Genomic DNA, 21191 nt, shown 5'->3' with positions numbered 1-21191 from the left:
GCAGTCATAAACACCATCATAGAAAATGACAGTGTCAACACCACACCAGGCTTAGGAAAATACCTATTTACAGTTTACAGTTTAATCATAAAGAGAACATTTCATATCTTTTCCTCAATTTGAAAGTCTTCCTAATAAAGTTTAATACTGCATAACATATTTCTGGAGTGGAGAAATTCTGTAAAAAGATCAAGCCTTCATTATACATTTTTCTTTAAAACAAGGATTAAATAATCTTGCCTAAAAACTCCATATAAGAGGCAAAAAAAGGACAAAGTGGCTTGTGCTTTGTGTGGAGACTTGGACACAGTTACACTGAGGTAGATCATGTTTACAGGTGTAATACTGTGGAGAAGCTACCCTGTAATGAATCATATATAGCCCAAAAGGAGTAAGATAACTTCGATATGTGGTGTTCACTATCCAGTGGAGATATCGTTCCACACAATCTGTGGTCGCAATCTCGACATATCTTTTCAATGAAACCATGGACAGTAAGGCCTTCATTATGAACTCGGTGGGAAATCCTCCAGAGTTCGGTGCTGGCAGTCAAAACAACGACCGCCAGCACAATGAAGACCCCGCCGGCCAAATAAACAAAATTCCGCTGGGCAGAAACAGTGTTTCCGCCAGCCGGCGCAGCGGACTGCAGTGCTGATCTGTCGGTTAAGGAACTCCACAATTGTCAGGCTGTCTGGAGGCGGTAGTCTGGCGGTGTCAGAGTTTCGCCTGTGGCGGCCTCGCCATGAACATTATCGGTAACCGCCGGCATGGCAGTCCAGTCCGCCAGTGTTTATAATGACCGCCTAAGTATTCTTTAGTAATATCCTTTCATTATTTCAGTTATTTTATTGTTTTCCTTTTTAGAAACACTCACATTTAATATTTAAGACATGGATATCCTCTTTTATCTTTTATCTTTAGTCACCTCTCCTCTGTGTACACAAGTGATCTCTTCCAGTTTAGGGTGTATATTATTTGGTAATCACCTATTCCTCCATTCCTCTTCTCTTGACTGTGACCACCACCTGAAATGCAATTGCCTGTAAACATTATTCATCATACTCAACTTGTTAACTTCTCTGTGACCTCTGAGACAGAGGTATATGTATGTGGAGGCCTGTGACTGGAGTTGGAGGAGAAGGTTGGTGAAATGAAGTGGTGTAATCTTGTGAGTGGGGGTTGTATGTTTCCTCCTTCAGCAATAAAATGGGAAGAAAGCTTGGCTGCAGCCAAAGCCTCATGCGATTTTACTGTGTTTAATTACCACAATAAAATCGGTCTGATTCTCCTACAAACTGTAACATTGGATGTGGAATACTGACCCATTTGGAATCAGGAGGAGGAGAATTTCATTAGGTAATACCCCCCCTCCCGCCCCGACTTGTAATCAAGGCCTATATGGGATTTGTCGAAGAATGCTGAAAACAAGAATTACAGCTCTCACAGTATTAATAAGACCTGGTGTAGTATTAACGCCATGATTCCAGCATTTTTAAAATGGAGGTGTGTATGTAAACACAGTTTATTTTATTAATCTGTCAGATAGGAACATTTTCTGTGCTATTACTTGTCTTTATGAATTTGTCACCGGAACCTCTGGAATGGGAATAAAATGGGAATGTTAATTTATAGTTAGTACAAATAGAATTGACTGTACACTCTTTGCACTTTGAGTAATATAGAGTTAGACATTACACAAAGGCATCTAAGAGTAGTGAAATAGCACTCCTGTAGATCTAGTTTCTGCACTCGTAAAAGCTTATGTGAATAGCCCTGCAATGTTTTTTTTACCAACCAACTGATATAAGGAGTGGGACAATGTAAATCTCTTAAGCAATGTCAAATCACAATTGTTCTGTTCCCTTCCACCATATAAGGTGCTCGCTGCCCGCTATTCTCAGAGCTAATTTCAACAAATCCCTTCACCGCTGAGGTGATTAAGAGGCTCCTTGAACTCAAGGAAACCAGTTATTTTAGCTCAGTTTCCTCTCTGGAATCACCTGTCCATAATCATTTCCAAAGTTAGCTGTGACTGACTGAAAATACTTTTCTCGTCCAACATTAAGAAAACCTTGCCTCTGGCATTTCGAGACGAGTTGGATACCTGTAGGGCATACTAAATCGGTGTTACTGACAACCCTTATGAAGTACTTTGACATTTAGCAAATCAGTGCCTTGTTAAGGTATAGGAAAGGCAGATTTACTTGATTGCTCACTGAGAACACCTCTGGCCAGGCTTCACATTTTAATTGGTTTAGATTTTAGGTCCAGAGACCACGGGCCTTCATAAATGGGCAGTTTTTATTTCCTTCTTGTGCAGTTACACTAGTCCTCTGGGAGGCATCAGTGTACTCTGTTTCAGCAGCTGCAACGTAAATTGTAGCCTCTTCCATGACTACAGATTACTCGCCCAGCAATAGCAATTTGCTGAAGCCACCACCGTCCCTCTCTGCTTCTGGAGTCTGATCTCAGCGGTTTCCGTGGCTGCTGGGCAGTAAGAGCCGAGACATATCTCATTGAGTGATGTTATCTGTGAAAAGGTAAATAGAAATCTATACTTCGCTGGTCCAACTGTGGTAAGGCACATTCGAGGCATGGAAGGCTACATGGCATAGGGCATGAACACTAACGAAAAATATGCAAAAGGAAAATGGTTTACTTGTTAGTGCAAATGCAGTGGACCTAATAGACGTTTGCATAAAAAGCATACAGGAACTCAAAAACTACAAATCTTCGATGTGATAAAAGAGCGTAGGTGTGCTCCAGTTGAAACGAGTACCTCAAAGAGTAGCAGTCATATACCTCTGAATGAAACCTGCAACTGTTGCCATACGTCTGCTGTGGAATCCTGCTCAGAAGCCTGCTTATTATTTCCAAGTACAGAGAAAAGAGGAGGATGAGCCTTAGCAGGGGTGTTCATTTAAAATGTTCGGAATAACCACAGACGATGTAGGTAAGTTCCCCTCAAAACAATTTATAGGTAAATTAATTTTATTTCGATATCTCGAAAATCTGGCGTTTATCTCTCCCTCTTGCAACCATGTGGAACACCCAGTGATGGGGGAGTGAGAATGGAAGGAATGATAGCTCTAGCATCACTATTTACAAGCAGTGTTGACATTTTAAATATTCCACAATTATTACCAAAATATTTATATAATATTTGCCAACAAAGAAAATAGAAAAGTGTACAAATCACTATCCAGAACTATAAGTAAATAGCATATTACAGAGGAATTATATAATAGAGCAAAATGCCAATAGTATCTCAGTTTTTGCTTGTATGACTTTTATATAAAAAGAGACTAGGCGAGGGGAGGCGAGAAAAAAGGGTATTTGTTATAATTTAGAAATTCATAAAACATTTTTTGTAGAATATTATGATTGACAAAAATTACTCCTAAATAGTGAACAGCGTTGTAAGTAATTCTAAACTAAAGGTCTGAAAGAAAAGGAGAGAAAGTTGAAATGGTGATTTAAAAAGGTGTGAGTACTGCAAGCAACATTACTGTTAGAAAAACACTGCAGAATGAGACAGATTTCAACTTGTTTAAAGTTGCATTTGGGATGCGTAGCAAGATATTCTTATTGCCTCACTGGAATGTTTTAGCTACGTTAGTAGTGGCGGAATAAGTGCTGCAGTCCGGTACTTAATTGTGGCCGCTGCGCGGTAGGACGAGCAAGCTCACTATCCTGTTCTGTGATCTGCCCTGCCACTTTGTAGCTCCACCGGCAAGTGAAGCCCTTCTGTCCCCGAACTCTGACCTCTGTCAGGAGTTCAAGGCCCTCCTCCACCCGCAGGCTTCTGTCTGCACCTCATCCCTGGTGTCTAGGGGGAGAGCTCTGCTCTTCTGCGAGGCTGCCCTTTCCCTCTTTTCTCTTTTTTCCTCTTTTTTCCTCTTTTTTCCTCTTTTTATTCTTTGTGTGCTGTTCCTTTCGTGCATTTCGCTTTCTGTGCTCCTTCCCTCTCTTCCTCATTTTATTCCCCTCATTCCACTCTCTCTCTCATCACTCTTGCTCTCCCCCTCTCTCACTCCCTGCAACTGCTGCCCCTGTGGCCTCATCCCCCTCTTCTCTCTCGCGCCTCTATCCCTGCCGCTGCTGCTCCCGCGGCCCTCCCCCTTTTTTAGCACCATTTCCTGCTCCTGCGTCCTAGATGTCCTCTCCTCCTCCCCTCCCCTCCTTACCTAATGGGTGGCCGCTGTGCGGCCGCGCCACTGGCATGTCAAAGGCACACTTAAGGCAAGCCGGTCTGCACCCGTCCATGACCCAAACGTGACCAGCACCAGGACCCATGGTCCTGCCACCCACCGCCTCTACACATCAGCAAAACTCATTGCACTCAACCCAGGATGCAACAACAACTGCAAGAATCTCCAGGCAAAACACACGGTCCTTTCAGCTGCCTCTGCTGCCGCCAAACCTGCACCACCACCAAGATCCGGGACCCAGCACAAACCACCCGAAACAACTCTCCGAACCCGAAACCCCTGAAGTGCATCCTCCTCAACGTCCGCTCCCTCCATAAAGATTCCACCGAAATCTGGGACCTCCTTGACAGTACCATCCCGGGCATTGCATTCCTCACCGAGACCTAGACCAACACCATCTCGGGCTCGGACATCGCCATCCCCCAGGGATACAAGATCGCCCAGAAAGACCAACCTCAGCTACCCTGGGGGGGGTGTATCGCCATTGTCCACAGGTCCAACCTCCACCTGAACACACACTCCGAAGACTCCAAAGAATCCGCAAATCGGATGGAAATTCGCCACTTTAAGATACACACCAGCCCGACATCCACCATCAGGAGAACCATCATCTACCGCTCCCCCAGACCTCGCACACCATTCGCCGACTCTATCACGGACTGCATCTCCGCACAAGCCATCACAGCCACCAACTACACCCTGCTGGGAGACCTCAACTTCCACCTCGAGAATCTACAAGACCCCAACACCGCATCCCTCCTAGACAACCTCCACAACATAGGACTCCGACAGATCATGACAGAGCCAACACACTCAGCAGGACACACCCTCGATCCCATCTTCACTACAAGAACCTCCGTTACCTTTAGCCACACCACGGAACTCCCATGGACAGATCAGCGATGCATCCACTTGACCTTCAACACACCCAACATCACCAGACCCCAACTCCAACCATCGCATAGAAACTGGACATGAATAACTGACTATCAGCTCGCCGTCGCACTCACCATCGCTTCCAGCACCATCCCACACAACGACGACCCAAACACCACAGCACACACCTTCCACAAATGGATCACCGACTGCACCAACACCAAAGCCCCCCTCAGAGAGAACAACAGCACCCACGCAAAGAGAGACAGCTGGTTCACCCCCGAACTCCGAGATTGAAGACACACTTGTCGCCGCCTCAAGAAAATCTGGAGAAACCCCAAGTCCCCAGAAGCCGACAGCAACTTCAGAGCCGCCACTACCGCACACCACCAACTCATGAGAAACACCAGAAAGAAGGCTATACAAAACAGAATCTCCTCACAAGCACAGCAAGGAACTCTTCAGCATCATCAAGGAGTTTACCCAACCCAACAGTGAAACAACAGATATCACACCCTCACAGGACCTCTGTGACAGATCCAACACCTACTTCCACCACAAAATCAAGACCATCTATGACAGTTTCGACAAAGACAACCTACACGCAGAACCCCCTCTACCAAACCCCAACACCAACAAACCAACAATCTCCACCTGGACACCTCTTCCACCAAAGATACACTGAAAACAATGAAGTCCATACACTCCGGGGACCCCACGGACCCATGCCCCCATCACATCTTCAACAGAGCTGCAGACACCATCGCCCCCAAGCTCCGCCTCACCATCAACTCTCCCTGATGACTGGAAACATACAGAGATCAACCCCCTCCTCAAGAAGGAGACCCCACCGACCTCAAAAACTTCAGGTCCATCTCCCTACTTCTATTTCCTGTGAAAGTCATTGAAAAAGCAGTCAACAGCCAACTCACCACGTTTATAGAAGACCACAACATCCTCAACATCTCCCAATCCGGATTCAGGTCAAACTACAGCACCAAAACAGCCCTTCTTGCCGCAACAGACAACATCCGCTCCCTACTAGACAAGGGAGAGATAGCAGCACTCATCATACTAGACCTCTTGCCGGCTTTCGACACAGTCTCCCACCACACCCTGATAAGAAAACTCCACAAAGCCGGCACAGCGCAACGAGTGAGACTCGCCCCCTTCCTGGCAGACCCCACCCACCACCTGTGGAGTGTCCCAAGGATCCTCCCTCAGCCTCACACTGTTCAACGTCTACATGGCCCCGCTAGCCACCTTCATCAGAAATTACAGAATAAACATTGTCTCCAACGCCGACGACAGCCAACTCATCCTCTCCAACAAACCAGAGAAGGCCAGACACAACTTCCATGAAGGCATGGACGCAATCGCAAACAGCTGCCTTCAACTCAACACAAACAAGACAGAAGTACTCATCGTGGGCCCTCAACCCAATGCCTGGAGCGACTCCTGGTGGCCACCAACCCTCGGAAACCCCCGACACCCGCCAGCCAAGCCCACAACCTTGGAATCATCCTAAACCCCGACCTGAGCATGAACCATCAAATCAATTCAGTCACCTCCACCTGCTTCCGCACCCTCCACCTCCTACACAAGACCTTCAAATGGATCCCCCTCGAGCATAGAAAGACTGTCACACATGCTCTCATCACCAGTAGACTGGACTACGGCAATGCACTCTACACCAGAATCAACAAAAAACTAATTGCAAAACATCCAGAACGCTGCCACCAGACTGGTCCTCGAACCTACCCCGACACTGCCACATCTAGCAACACCTATGTACACTGCACTGGCTCCCCATAGAGAAAAGAATCACTTTCAAGATCCTCACCCATGCACATAAAGCCCTCCACAACACCGGACCAGTTTACCTGAACCAGCAACTCAACTTCCACGTACCTCACAGGGCCAGCCCAGCTCTCTCTTGCAGAAGTACCCCGCATCAGGAAAACCAGAACAGGAGGACACTCCTTCTCCTACCTCACAGCCACTGCCTGGAACGCCCTACTCATCCACATTGGGCAAACCACCTCCCTCATCAGCTTCACAAAGGAACTGAAGACATGGCTTTTTTAAACCACCTCACCGGAATACGCTACACCCCCCCCCCCCAGCGCCTTCAGACCCTAACGGGTGAGTAGCTGCGCTTTACAAGTACTGATTGATTGATTGGTTGACTACTGACATCTATGTCACCGGACCTCAGTTCACTGACTACCATCTAATAGGGACTCATTGGTACGTTGAATGTGCCAATCAGTTATCAGACAAATGTACCTACGTTTTAGTAGTCAGAGCACATGCACTGTAGCCCTCATTACAATGCTGGCGGAAATGAGACAGCCAGAGCCAGCGGTAAGTACCACCACATTAAGAGTTGTGAGGCTTGGCAGAAGCCAAGCCTCCACAACCCCGCCTGGCCCGCTGGTGCGGTTGCACCGCCGTTGCCTGCGTGAGCACCTCCAACCCAGCGGCAGGCTTCAGTTTGCTCTCCGGATTACAAGGCTACAAATCGCCAGGCTTTCCGTGGCGGTCACCCGCAACAAAAAACCCTGGCAGTCACGCACCCGGTGACACGAATCTCCATTCCTGTTGCCAGCAAACACATGAACACATGTCCCCACACACTCACACACACCCCTTCACGCATGGATGCATTCACATACACACCCCTTCAACATACACATACAGGCACTCAGACACCCCCACTCACTCACATTCATCAATACAGACACCCCCACTCATTCACGTTCATCCACACAGACACCAACAGACATGCGCACATATACGCACACACACATTCACATTCACTCGCATACACGCATGCATTCAACACCCCTCCCCCTCCACAGACACGCACACATGCACCCACAACACAGTTACCCTCCCCCCCTTTCAGACGCCATCGAGGAGGACGTCTGGGAGGAGATGGGTCCTGGCGGTCCTGCATCACCAGCACCACCATGCCAGCAGGTCTCCGCAAACCATATTATGGCTTGTATTACAGCGGGCGGAGTCCTGCTGCCGTGGCACCCGACTCTGAACCGCGGACCGCCAGCACAAGTGCTGTCGACTTCCCACCACAAATATGGCAGACGGCTGCCAGCACTCGTAGTATGGCGTTCTAGTGGCAGGTATGGCTTTGGCGGTCGGGGAAATTGACCGCCAAAGTTCAAAAGTGGGCCTTGATGCTTGAAGGCAGGGCCCCAGTGTTCAGAATCTATACACCAGCGAAAAAATCAAGCAAATTGTTTGAAAGGGGTTACCATGCAAAAAGAGCATTATTACACTGAATAATGCTGCAAACGAGAATTACAGGTACAGAGGCGGAAAACAAGGCAAATGGTTCCTCTTAGCTTTCATAACTTTGAAACACACAATTCGGAGGTGACGTGAATCCCTACCAACACACGTTGCGTGATAAATTCAGGATTGGGGCACTTTGAACTGCTATTGTTAAGAAAGAACCACAGTGACAGCAACAAGGGCGGTATAGTGTTCACCTGTCATTATTTTATCTCACTATGCGTTTCTGTGAAATGCATTCTCCAACAATGAAACATACAAGCATCTTTTAGTGACAGAAAAGCCCTACGTAGATGTCCCCTCTCCTGAAAGGAGGAGCTGAATAAGTAGAAAGTAATATCGGTGGCCGAGATCAGACAGCTAATGACTGGTTGCTGGGTTTCCCGTTATGTGAACATTTCCTTTGAAATATAACTTTGGATCATTGCCTGAAACATCATTATGTTTTTTACATGGCCAATCGGAATGTGCTGACTGAACAGATAAGATGCATCTTCGGTCTATAACTCATGAGCGTGGAGACAGAAGTCTGTGGTCTCATGGGCCGGGCAGTCATGCAGGACGCAGTTCAGTGATCACTCATCTACTGCAGTACTGTAGTGAGTGAGCGATTCTTCTAATGTATTCCCAGGTGTTGAATATACTAGACAGAGTAAGAACCATTTTATTTCCCAATTTACACATTGTTTCTGTTGAATGCAACTCGCGAACATGGGAATTTGGTGCCAGATGTATCAAGAATCGATTTTGCTATTCTATAATTGCGATTGTTAAGAAATCGCTATTTCAGAGTCGCAAAATGGTATGTATCATATTTGCGAATCGTAACAGCGATTTCTTAAAAATCGCAAATGCTATTACCCAATCGCAAATAGCGATTCTGACCCCATTCGCACCTATGGGCCTGTAGGCCCATATTTGTGAATTGTTTGCATTTCCCAAATTGCGAATTCCTAACTGGAATTTGCAATTTGGGAAATGCAAACCCCAGTGTGCTGGGGGTCTAAGGCCACCTCTGCTGCACCCCAAAAAGTTATTTTAGGACATATAAGGCGCACACATGCTAAAGGGGCATGTGTGAATTACATGTCAATTTTAAAAATGCATTTTTGCATATGGTTACCACCAAATTGTATTTGGTGTAATTGTGATTCCTTAATGCCCAATTCGCATTAAGGAAAAGCTTGATACATGTGCTTAAGAAATTGCAAATGAGGATTCCTTATTTGCAATTTCTTATTTAGAGAATCGCAATTTGCGATTCTCTAAACGAGGTCGCAATTTTAAGGATTCGCTATTTTAGCGATATCTTAAAATTGCATAGCGAATGCCTTTCATACATAATGAAAGGCATTTTTGCATTCGCAAACGGCAATTCGCACTGTTTGCAAATGCAAAAACGTTTGATACATCTGGCCCTTGGCCATGAACTAACCTACTAATGAGTACATTTCAGTGGGCGCTTGTTGCACCTTGGAACCAGTGATAGGTGCATAATCGTGTCTGTTTGGTATCAATTCATATTTTATTTTAAACAGTCATTTCTGCTTTTCCTTTCTGCTGGATGTGCATAACAAAATTTCCAAAACCTCCTAGGCATTAACTTAGATCCGCTGAAGACCATTTTAAGCTGTTGAAGTGGAATATTCACTTGTGAACACAAAACACTATACAGATGTGCAATTCAATAAGTTTCTTGTTTGGAACGCGACATCTAGGATGCTGAAGATGATGAAAAACAGACAAAGAGCCTTGTTAAACTATAATGCCACTATTCCATAAATGAGTCTTAAAGTCATTGTCTTGAGCCTTCAATTGCCTTCATAGTTTGTTAATTCAAACCAGTAGGCATCACATTCTTGGTGAAGGTATTTCAAAAAGTAGGACTCAAGACACTAGATTTATGATGAAGTCCCTGGGGGGCTTGCGTACTTTCCAGTGTCATTTATTGGCATGTTTTCAATAATCTATTCTGAATTAAAAGTTATTTGCTAGCACTTATTTCATTTAGAAAAATAATTATATAGGTCTATGAGGAAGCCTTATGCTGATGCTTATGGTAATACATATTTAATAAGAAAGTTAACTTTACTACTTCACCCTCTGTTCTTCTTCAAATAAATCATGGGAGAGTATAATCTGCCCGTGTACACCTGTCAGAACTTTCCTGTAATAAGAAAACATGTAACTAACTACTAAATGCCATTGCAGTGGGGCCAATTAACAAAGGTATTTTTTGAAAATCTAAAAACATGTAGTACTAGTCCTAATCAGAAGTGTAAATTTCCACTTTTACGCTATTCACCGTTTCAGAGTCGAGATTTACACATAGTGTAGGCTTGGGAGTCTGTACTTTTAGTTAGTTTCCGCCTGTTTGTCGAGACCTCCTGCACTTGAGTGGAGAAGGACATTCATTAAAGTATGCCACTTTGTAAAAAAATGATGCAAATTACATGCACGTAAAACCATTTTAAAACCTAATAAAAATCTAAACTACTTAAAGAAAGAAGTACAAAACTCCAACTCCAAAAATTAAGGTTGTATTGAATATATTAATTTATTTTCTCAGCATTCTTTTTTCAGCAGCGGTTTGTGTGTTGTTAAATTGAAATATAATAACAAGCCTTCATTATACTTGTTTTTAAATAATCTACACTTAGTTTTTGAGGAAATATTATCTATCTATCTATCTATCTATCTATCTATCTATCTATCTATCTATCTATCTATCTATCTATCTATCTATCTATCTATCTATCCATCTATCTATCTATTTGTTTATCTATCTATCTATCTATCTATCTACATATGTAAAAAAAAGCGTGAGAGTGTCAGAAATGAAAAGTATCACAATCATCTACTACACTCTTTTGATAATGCCTTTGTGTTGGTTTGAGCCCCGCTAAAATCCCACCAAACCATCTCCAACTTGCATGTTTAGAAAAAAAGCATGGACACTCAGGTTATCAGTGAGTCTTAGGCCCTTATAATGAGTCTGGTTGTCCTAGGACCGCCAGACTCGTGGTGGCGGTCTGGCCTCCTCCAAAGCTGTGGTCCGACCGCTTTGGTGGCAGTCAGACCGCCACATTATGACCATGGCAAAAGTGCCACAGTTGGACCGCCAGCACCGTCAGCTTCCCTCCATAGTCCTATGCAGCGCCGCCATAGGGATTACGAGTCCCATCTCCGCCAGCTTTTGCATGAGGAGACGGGGTGCAGGGGACTCCATGAACAGCCCTGTTGCGCTTTTCACTGTCTGCTTAGAAGAGAGTGAAAAGCGTAACAGGTGCTGTTGCACCCTATGCACCACAACATTGCCCCTGGCTAGTAATCAATGTTATGGGCTGTTTCTCGAAGGACAATTCATAAAAGGGGTTGCGGAAAGGTCACCACACTGGCGGTGACCTGACTGAGGGAGTTTGGCAGGCGGTCTTTTCCACTCGCCAAACTCATAATGAGGGCCTAAAGCTGTGCTTTGTTTGTGTATTCTTTCCCAAAGACTGGTTGTTCTCCTAAAAATTGCCCTCCCAGAATATCTTGTTACACAAATATTCGAGGACAGAATACCGAATGGTATGTGCATATAGGATGATATAGATGTATTATAATATACTTCTGGCTACAGCCCTGCCCTGATAGACAGCCTCATTACTTATGGAGGAGAAGGTCTGTATCCCCTAGCATGAGGTATTTGTCTTTAAATAGCTAGACATGTAACACCAGAACATATACAAAGAGCAGTACACAATGGGTTTGCTTCTTGGGTTTTTGACTCAAATGACTTGGACAAAGTAATGTTTTTTAGGATAATCCAATAAAAAAAGAAACCTTTATCTAGACTGCTAAACTCCTACAACTGCTATGTTCAAGTGAAGATTGACCAAATCCATTTACATTTTATTCATTTATATACAATGGTTTACATAGTTTCAAATATGCATACATCTTTTATAGCAAAATGTGTTAAAAAAAAAACAGGTGTTCACTCCAAAATGCAGCTCTTTATTTTCACAAGTAAAAATGTAATGGTGACTTATGTAGGACATTTGGAATAATTTTGGTTGAACAACTAGTAGTAACAGATCGATGCATTTTTAATGTATTTTGTAGTGTTTTGATGGCACGTAATCAGCTTTGGATTTAGCATCCTGCCTTTTGGATGTTAAAAGGTCTATTTGTTTTACAGGTTGCACTATGCTTTTTGATTAAAAAAGCAAAAGTCAGTCACAGGATGTATTTTTCAGTTTATTATTAGTTCCTTATACCATCCACATAAATGCACGACAAATACATTCTATATACACGCAAATTACGAAACCAAGGCCTAAATCAAATAGAAATGAAGATTTGGTTGATTTCCCTAATACCTCATACATTGTACTGGATTTCAAGGTGACCAACAGGTATGAACATTTCCCTGTTTAACTTAGTTATGTTGCTAAATCTTAAAACATTGACATGGCACATATTTATCATATAGAAAGTACATTGACGCCACGCATTGTTCCTGCATAAAATCAAAACCTTCCAATAGGTTGTTACATGCTATTTTTACTTAGAGCTCTAGTCTATTCCCAGTCACTTCACAGCTTTTCCAGCAAAGGGATGCAAAATGAGGAGAGCGGCCAGTAAAGTACTTGAACGCTCAGCTCAAACACACTATGAATGTTGCAAGAATTCCAAAGATTAATTTTGCACCTCTCCTGCAGGGCTGCCTTGTTTAATAGGTCGTACTGTTTAATAGATATCCCGCATAGTCTTCTGAAATTTGGGAAGACTAGATATTGAGTTTTAGAAAGACCTGCAGCTTGTGTTGAATTATTTATTTGATTTTATCTCGTTAATTCCTTTTGCCCATAAAATATGCACCGTAGTTTATTGCCTCTGTGGCGTATGTAGATTGCTTCTGTTAGTTGCTGGTAGAGTGGTAGCCTATTTTTGTGAATATCCATCCAATTATGAGTTTCTTCAGGTGTTAAAATAATTGCACATTCATAATGACTCTGGGACATTAATGTGCAAAGAAAACACATCTCATTCCCTGTCTGCCTTTTATTTTCATCTTCACTGTGGTGTGCTTTGTCTTTGTGTTGATTGTTTATTGTCTGTTTTTGTTGTCTATCAAATCTTTCAACATGTAGGCAAAATGCAAGATGGGAATCTGGACAACAGCCAGAACAAAGGTAAACTCCTTTCTTTCAATATTTGACTAATTGCATAAAGATTAATTTAGTCTACTGAGCTACATTATGTTTTTATTGTATATGACATTAATACTAAGCTTCCTTGCAGCATCTCAAAAATGGAGACTTTGACTTTTTATAGGAAGGCAAAATGCAAGAAAATGCCATATCAATATGCAAGAGCAAATAAATAGAATCTAGGCTCTGAGAGTTGAATGCATGAAGCTACATCATGTAAGCAGTTGTATGTCAATGGTAGTCCAATTCGACAACTGTAAATGCAGGTGGCAAAATTGTACAAATTAGTGTTCATTGAACTACCAGTGGCACCAATGGAAATTGATTTCATGATGCAACATAGTGCTAGGATTAAGCACATTAAATACCACTTAAAGTTATGTGAGAGAAACAAAACCAGCAGCAGGTTAATCATGAACAAAGAACAAATAAATGGAAGTGGGGGTATTCTCATAAACTACATCATCCTGGCATAAAAAAATGACTCACTGAAGAATGAAAAAACTAATATTACAAACAGCCAATTGAGATGAAGCACTAAGAAGTAGCTAAATATCCCTATCTGACCAAAAGTGATAACATTTGTCAGGATAAAGGACACAGGCCTCTACTTCAAAAGCAAAACCAGAACGTGTTCACTTGAAATATGTGATCCCAATGAAGCTTCTCACTCACACATTAGGTCAAATTTTGCAAGTATAGCTAAACTTTCTTCCTATTGCCAGACATCTTGTTATATAATTATGGTCATTGACCATCTCCCCACAGGAAAACCCTATTCACTTACAGAAGGTGGCAAAGCCTTCTCCGGCTGTAAAAAGGAAGAGTTATAATGATCATTGCTAAAGCTTGCTTAGTAAAAGTGTATACCATAAGTATGTAACACACTGGTTGCGAAAGAGTCATAGGCCCTGAAGGTTGTGTTTTAACTATCTAAACATGGGCATCTTAATATGATTGATTTTTTAGTTTGGGGATAGGTTACTTCAAGGTGCCCATGCTAACCTCGAAGTACTCTATCACCTAACAAGTCACGTACATCCCTTTCAGATCCTAGAAACAAATTGTCTGAAAAACTGTGCAACAGGCATCCATACTCAGAGAAGGGATTCTTTCATCATTTGCCATCCTAAGTGAATTATGAACCATCATCTTCGGCCCCATACAGAACTTATTTAAATTGACCCTGAAAGTGATTATCCACGACTCTGGAAACGATACAGACACATATACCTACATCACATACAGTGGTCAGTAATACGGGCACAAACCAAAGAAATCAATCTACAATAAGGTGGCTTCCCACACTGATAACTCCTACCAATGCAGCTTCATGAAGATTTGCCCAACAATGAAACACCTGAATGCTCAAGAACACAATAAGTACTTCATCTTCCTTCTATATGTAAAACTCTTGAAAAACAGTGATAGAATATCTGATCAGCCTAAACTTGTCAGAATATAGCTCATATTCGTAAAGATCCCCAGTAGCCATGCAGTGATCATAAAATCAACTAATTCCTTGCCAAAACACATGATCTGTTCCACATTTGAATAAAGGGTAAGTGAACCGTTGTAAATTGATGCCTATCGCTACCAGGGCCTTTGAACACCATTTTGAAACAGACACTTATGGCAAGACAGGCAGTGGAATATTTGGGTAAAACACTGCTGCCTTATCTGACACCACAGAAAACAATGCAAACATATCTGCAAAAATACTCCCTCCCGATTTTGGTTCAAAGGAGATATGGACTCTGACAGTCTTTTACAGTCACTTCACCATCAAATATATGTCATTTTTTCTTACTACATTTGCTCTAGTGACAAAGCATTTAGGCACACAACAGCTACTTTTACAAACCTCTATCTATCCTTCTGTCTCCACTTCTAGCCTCCTATGTTCCATCTCATTGAGAGGCACAATGGAGCCATAAATACTTATTTTCTTCTTGATCAGCAAAAAGAAAAGGGACAGTTTGGATGCAGGTTTCCATCCTCAGAAACGTCTTGTCCCTTGATGTACAGTTGACCTGCTCCTTCTATGCTCTTAACCCTTTCTTTGGCTTAAATGTCTTTGTTTTTCCTTCCTTGTTGACACAGTGCTTTTAACAGGCTAGCTTAGGCACCCCATTTATGTGATATGACCCCAATAAAAAAGAATAATCATATCAAAAATTCAGAATGATTCAATCCAAAATATACAATCAAACGTTCAAACTGTAAATCTGTAAGTAACCTTTACATTCTTTGCTGTTACAGTTTTGTGGTAGTTGATGGACACAAAAAGACCTTGTCTAGAACCCTGATCAAAAATGTCATGCCCATTATGTAGTTTTTCTGCACATGTCTGTCAAAAAAGTAAGCAGGAGAAAGACCTAGGTCAAGTTTAAGATTCTGATTTTAATTCAGTGCAGCAGTTCATAATCTGTGAATTCATTGGAAGTCTAGAAATTGGATTCCAAAAAGTATTTTCTTGATTCCTTTTTTTAACATTGATAAAAGACTCTTGCAGCAATTTGTAAGGGTAAGAGATTTTACATTTGTGAATATAATCATTTGCACATATTTTAAGGCTAACTTGTAAAATTCTAAGTATGCTAATTTATGCTAAAAAACACATTTTAATTTTAGGGCTAAGTATGTGCAACTGGGGGATAATTAGTAGTAGTCCGAGTCACCCAGAGGTCCAAATACCACATGTTCAGAATTTGAAAATAAGTAAGAAAAGTGAAGGGATCATAGCAAAAATAGATCTCTTAAATTTACACTCATTTAGTTCATGATGGCATACACCTAAGCCATTGAATGTGAACTACATTTTCAGTACTTCAAAATCAAAACATGGTAAGTCATTCATTATATACTTAAGTGATAGCAGAACTTTACATTGAAGTTAGGCCACAGAAGTAATGACAACATTATAGTTGTTCAGTGCATGTCCATATGCATGGTGAAGAGGTGGTTGGACAAAGCTAACATAAATTGCTTTGCATAATACACTAATTCAGGAAAAGATGTCTGCCTTCTAAATATGGTTTAATTTATACATATCATTGAAGTCCCATGGATATGAAAGGGAAGCACCATTTTATAACCTATACACCTTTTGCTGGCTTAACCCCCACTACATCATCTCATCAATTTGTTCTACTACTAGAACCCCTCCACCACATCACCTAAGCACTAACTCATCTGATCATTACACTCCCTCAATCTTTACATCAATCAAGATGTGTAAAAAAACGATATAAATATATGTTTTATTATTAACAATCAAACTAATTCATTTAAATTTGATTGAATAATATTGAGGATTAGGCTTACTAATGAAAATAAATTGAATAATGTTAAAGATAAGATATACAATAACATAAAATATCAATGAAGGAGTATTCAGGGACTTCCTCTTGTGATATACTAATAACATATACATGTTTTGAAACATTCATTCAAATTAGATTCAAATAGTTTTTGAGAAGTTAATAAGAATCAAATAACACTCAAATAAATAAAATTAATAATCAAAATTATAAACAAAAAGCAGATTCAGTGGGTACCCATTCAAATATATACTAATTCTAAATCTATCTTTGAAGTACCAAAATTGTGTGTTGAAAAGACAATAATGTAAAGTGAAGATTGGTATAATAATTTGCCTTATAAATTAGTATATAAAACATATAGAACATTAAAAGTTATTTGAAATAAATCTAAAAATTGTCACTTACATTCAAATGCTAGGGATATGATATTGTAAAAATTGAATTATTATTAAAATATTATGCAATTATTACTTTGTTAAACACAATAGTTTAAGATTAGGTTAATGAAGAAACACCATTTTTACATTCATTCAAATGGTGAGATACTACATTAACTTAAAATACTTAAATCTTACCTGGGTAAAGAAGTGCTTGGTGGTGTAGTAGAGGCGAACTAATGTAAAGGCAAACAATGGTAGACAGTATTACAAAATACAGCCCTTTTTTCCTACATCACCATTTTCCCTACCAAAGCCCAAACAGTTTGTGAAAAGTTTTGTGATTTTTTAAAGACAATAGTTTTTTTGTTTTTTTTAACAAGGTTCAAAAACCACAGCTTTGTTCATTCCTTCAGATACATGATGTGGTTGTAATTTTTATCCAGAAAGTACACAGTTCGCTTCTCTAGTTTGTACACACATATATAAGTAAAACATAACCTCCCCCCCGTATAAATCCTGGACTTTAAGCTGCTCAGCCAGCGCATCCATCCTGAAAGCAAAATGTGCTTGTTAGCATGTAACTGGTTCAAATACATTAGGAGTTCAACAAATTAAACACATTTTTTCTTTTCTGATAGTTAAGCAACAAGATGGAGCAGCAGCCATGGAGATGCAGCCGTTGAAGAGTGCAGAAGGAGGAGAGGGAGAAGAAAAGGAAAAGAAAAGAGTGCACATGCCAAAGAAAGAGAAATCTGTCCTTCAAGGAAAGCTGACAAAACTGGCAGTGCAAATCGGCAAAGCAGGTAAGTGCCAAATTGAAAACATTGTCTTCCAACTGTGGAATTCCAAATGAACAGATGTTTCAACACAAGATGCAAACCTGAATTTTGCCTCATCCACGATTTGTGTAGTTTCAGTCCTGACCATATTGTATTTAATCATTACAATTGGATAAGACAATCAATTGTATTAATTCAAAGCTAGTTTCAGGATCGGTCACTTACCCTTCCCATGGAGGGTGGTAGTGATGGAATAGCATGCAAACCTACTGCCATAGCTACAAAACGTTTGCACTAGAAAGCTCTGTTTTAGATCTTTCAAATCAATTCAGATAGGTGATCTATGCAAAACAGCATATTACTCAATGGGGGAAATCGAAGAAGCAGTCTCTATTAACCTAATTTTCTTAATCAATTGCTGTTTTCAGTAATGAAAAGACTTGGAAAATTAGTCAGCCATTGTGTCTCCCAAGTACCGGTAGCTCTTGTGAAATTGCTTACTAGTTCCATTTGCATACAAGTTAATTTGAAGAGCGGTATTGGAACTGTGGGAAAAATGGTAGTGTTTTCATTCACAACCTTAGTTCAATATGCAGAACTTAGTTGTGCATTGCAATGAGGCTCTATAATTACCCCAATTATGGCTTTTAACCACTTACTTATCTGCTCCAAATTTTGTCCCTGCAGTTACTGTGGACATCAACTGCCAAAGCCATTGTGCAACAGTTTTGATTACAAGATTGTATTGGAGAAATACACACTAATTTTCTCAGTTATTTTCTCTATAATGGCAAAAAATACAATCACCAGGATGGCCAACTCATTTAAATCATTTCTCATATTTTACTCAAAACTTCATTTAATTATGTGAATGCAAATCAAGTATTTTCATTCAGCATATATAAGTAGGCCCTTTAAATATCTCCTCCTACAGTAGTTTCCTCAATAGTGTCCTTCTCTGAACATGTTGGTAATAATTTGGTGTATAAAATGTTGTCAGTCCTTTCTACTTACAAATTATGCTTGTTTTGTTTTTCAGGATTGGTTATGTCTGCAATCACAGTCATCATTCTTGTCCTCTACTTTGCTATCGACACCTTTGTAATCAATAAGAGGCCTTGGTTAACTGAATGCACTCCCATCTATATCCAGTATTTTGTTAAGTTCTTTATCATTGGTGTCACTGTCTTAGTGGTTGCTGTGCCTGAAGGACTTCCATTGGCCGTCACAATTTCCCTGGCGTATTCTGTTAAGGTAAAGAACTTCATATTTCAAACTTTTTAATAGTCAACTGCGATGCGTATGTCTAAACAAAAGGCAGCTGTAAAATATCTTATTATCTGTTGATTGTTTTCTCCATCCACAAAAAATTAGCAATTTCAAAAGTTATAAGGTTGTCTACCTTCTGGTAGTATAGTTTTTATGATATGTAAATATCAAAAATGTATTTACTGTTCACTGGTTGTAATTCTTTTTAGAGTATGATGATTTTTCTGGCCAAAATCAATTTCCAACTAGTTTTTTGTGAATTAAATTACATCCTTTCTCCTCCATTTTTTCGATAACCAATTGTAGGAGGCTGGCCTGATTTGTAGTGGGTACCTTGGGTACTTACACCTTACACCAGGTCCAGTTATCCCTTATTAGCTTAGGCTGATAGAGGTAGCTATAGCAGAGCAACTTAGGCAGAACTAGGAGACATGCAAAGCTCCTGCAATACAAATTATAGTTACAAAGTACTTATACACAAGTAAAGACAATACTCAGTGTTTCCAAAAATAAACATAGTTTATTTGGGTGACACAAGGCCAAAAATATCTTAGAGGCAATACTCCTTCTGGAGGTAAGTATTATGCACAATATTTACACTAGGCACCAAAATAAGGTAAGTAATTAGACACCGGATAGTGCAAACAATAGGAAATGCTATAGAATGCAATGGGAGAAAATAGGTCTAGGGGCAACACAAATCATATACTAAGAAAGTGGAATGCGAATCACGAATTCCCCCCTAAACGAGTAAAGTATTGCAAGTTTCCTTAGGACACACTACAAGTCATGATTAGAGTTATAGCAAGATCTAAGCAAGACTTCAAACAACAAATGGTGGACTCCTGGACCTGAAGACCTGCAAAGGACACCAAGTCCAGAAGTCATAAGAAATTCCAGGAAGGACAGGAGCCCCTGCCAACCCAGAAGAGGGTGCAAATGAAGAGTCCCAGGTTGGATGAAGACTGCAGAAATGCACCCAAGGAAGATGTCAGTGGGTTCCTGCATGATGCAATGGATGTCCCATGAAGAGATGTTGGATGCAGGCTAGTTTTGGTGCTGGATTCATCCAACAAGCCTTGGTCAGCAAAGTCACGTTTTGCATTCAAAGTGGCGCTATCTCAACCCAGGAGCGACCTGGGGACCTCAACTCTGTGTGAGGAGGAAGAGGGGGCTCTCAGCACTTCAGAGAGCTCTGAGAAGACCAGACAACACCCACGGGAGACCCAGGACATGGGGACCAAGGAGGTGCAAAATGCAGTTGGTGCAGCACTACAAAGGAGGGTCCCACGCCGCCGGAGGTCAACTCAGTGAGTTGAGCATCGCAGGCTAGAGTGCTGGGGACCTGGGCCAGGATGTGCACAAAGGATTTTTGCAAATAGTGCCCAGAAGCTGCAGGAGGTGAAGAAGACTGTCGTACTTGGGGAAGGCAAAGTCTTACCACCTCCAAATTGGGACAGCAGGACCTCAGGACAGTCTGTGTCAAAGGGGTCCACCACCTGTGTTCCAAGGAGCATGCTCATTGCCAGGAGATGAGTCTAAGAGGACCGGTTGTCGAATTAGAAGGTGCCTGCATAAGCAGGGAAGTGACTCCGTCACTCCACAGGAGATTTCTTCGGTCCTTCTGGTGCAGGGTGAAGACAGGGAGTCCCCAGAGTGTGCACACTGTGGAAACTGTTGCAGTTGCTGGCTGGAGCTGAAGTTGCATAGGAAAAGTAGCCCTTCTGGATACTTTGTTGCTGTTACAGCGGTTCCTGGAGCAGTCTGCGGTCGAAGCGAGGTCAGAGGATGAAGTAGTAGTTGCAGAGAATTCCTGCTGGAAACTTGC

At 41.4% G+C, this 21191-nt stretch overlaps 1 protein-coding gene across 6 annotated transcripts in view; it reads left to right on the top strand.

The window, feature by feature from the left end:
- ATP2B2 (ATPase plasma membrane Ca2+ transporting 2) overlaps positions 1 to 21191 on the top strand; it is a 1884743-nt gene that overhangs the window by 1242324 nt on the left and 621228 nt on the right. For 5 of the 6 annotated variants that reach the window (XM_069206670.1, XM_069206668.1, XM_069206672.1 and 2 more), the window contains 3 exons: positions 13550 to 13591; positions 17954 to 18118; positions 19134 to 19348. In XM_069206670.1, coding sequence (XP_069062771.1) covers positions 13550 to 13591; positions 17954 to 18118; positions 19134 to 19348 — 422 coding nt within the window. The remainder of the gene's footprint in view (positions 1 to 13549; positions 13592 to 17953; positions 18119 to 19133; positions 19349 to 21191) is intronic. The other variant, XM_069206673.1, reaches the window with a different exon arrangement.

The sequence above is a fragment of the Pleurodeles waltl genome, chromosome 9, assembly GCF_031143425.1.
Source record: "Pleurodeles waltl isolate 20211129_DDA chromosome 9, aPleWal1.hap1.20221129, whole genome shotgun sequence".
NCBI classification, from domain to species: Eukaryota; Metazoa; Chordata; class Amphibia; order Caudata; family Salamandridae; genus Pleurodeles; species Pleurodeles waltl.
This window is presented reverse-complemented; position numbering and strand designations above follow the sequence as displayed.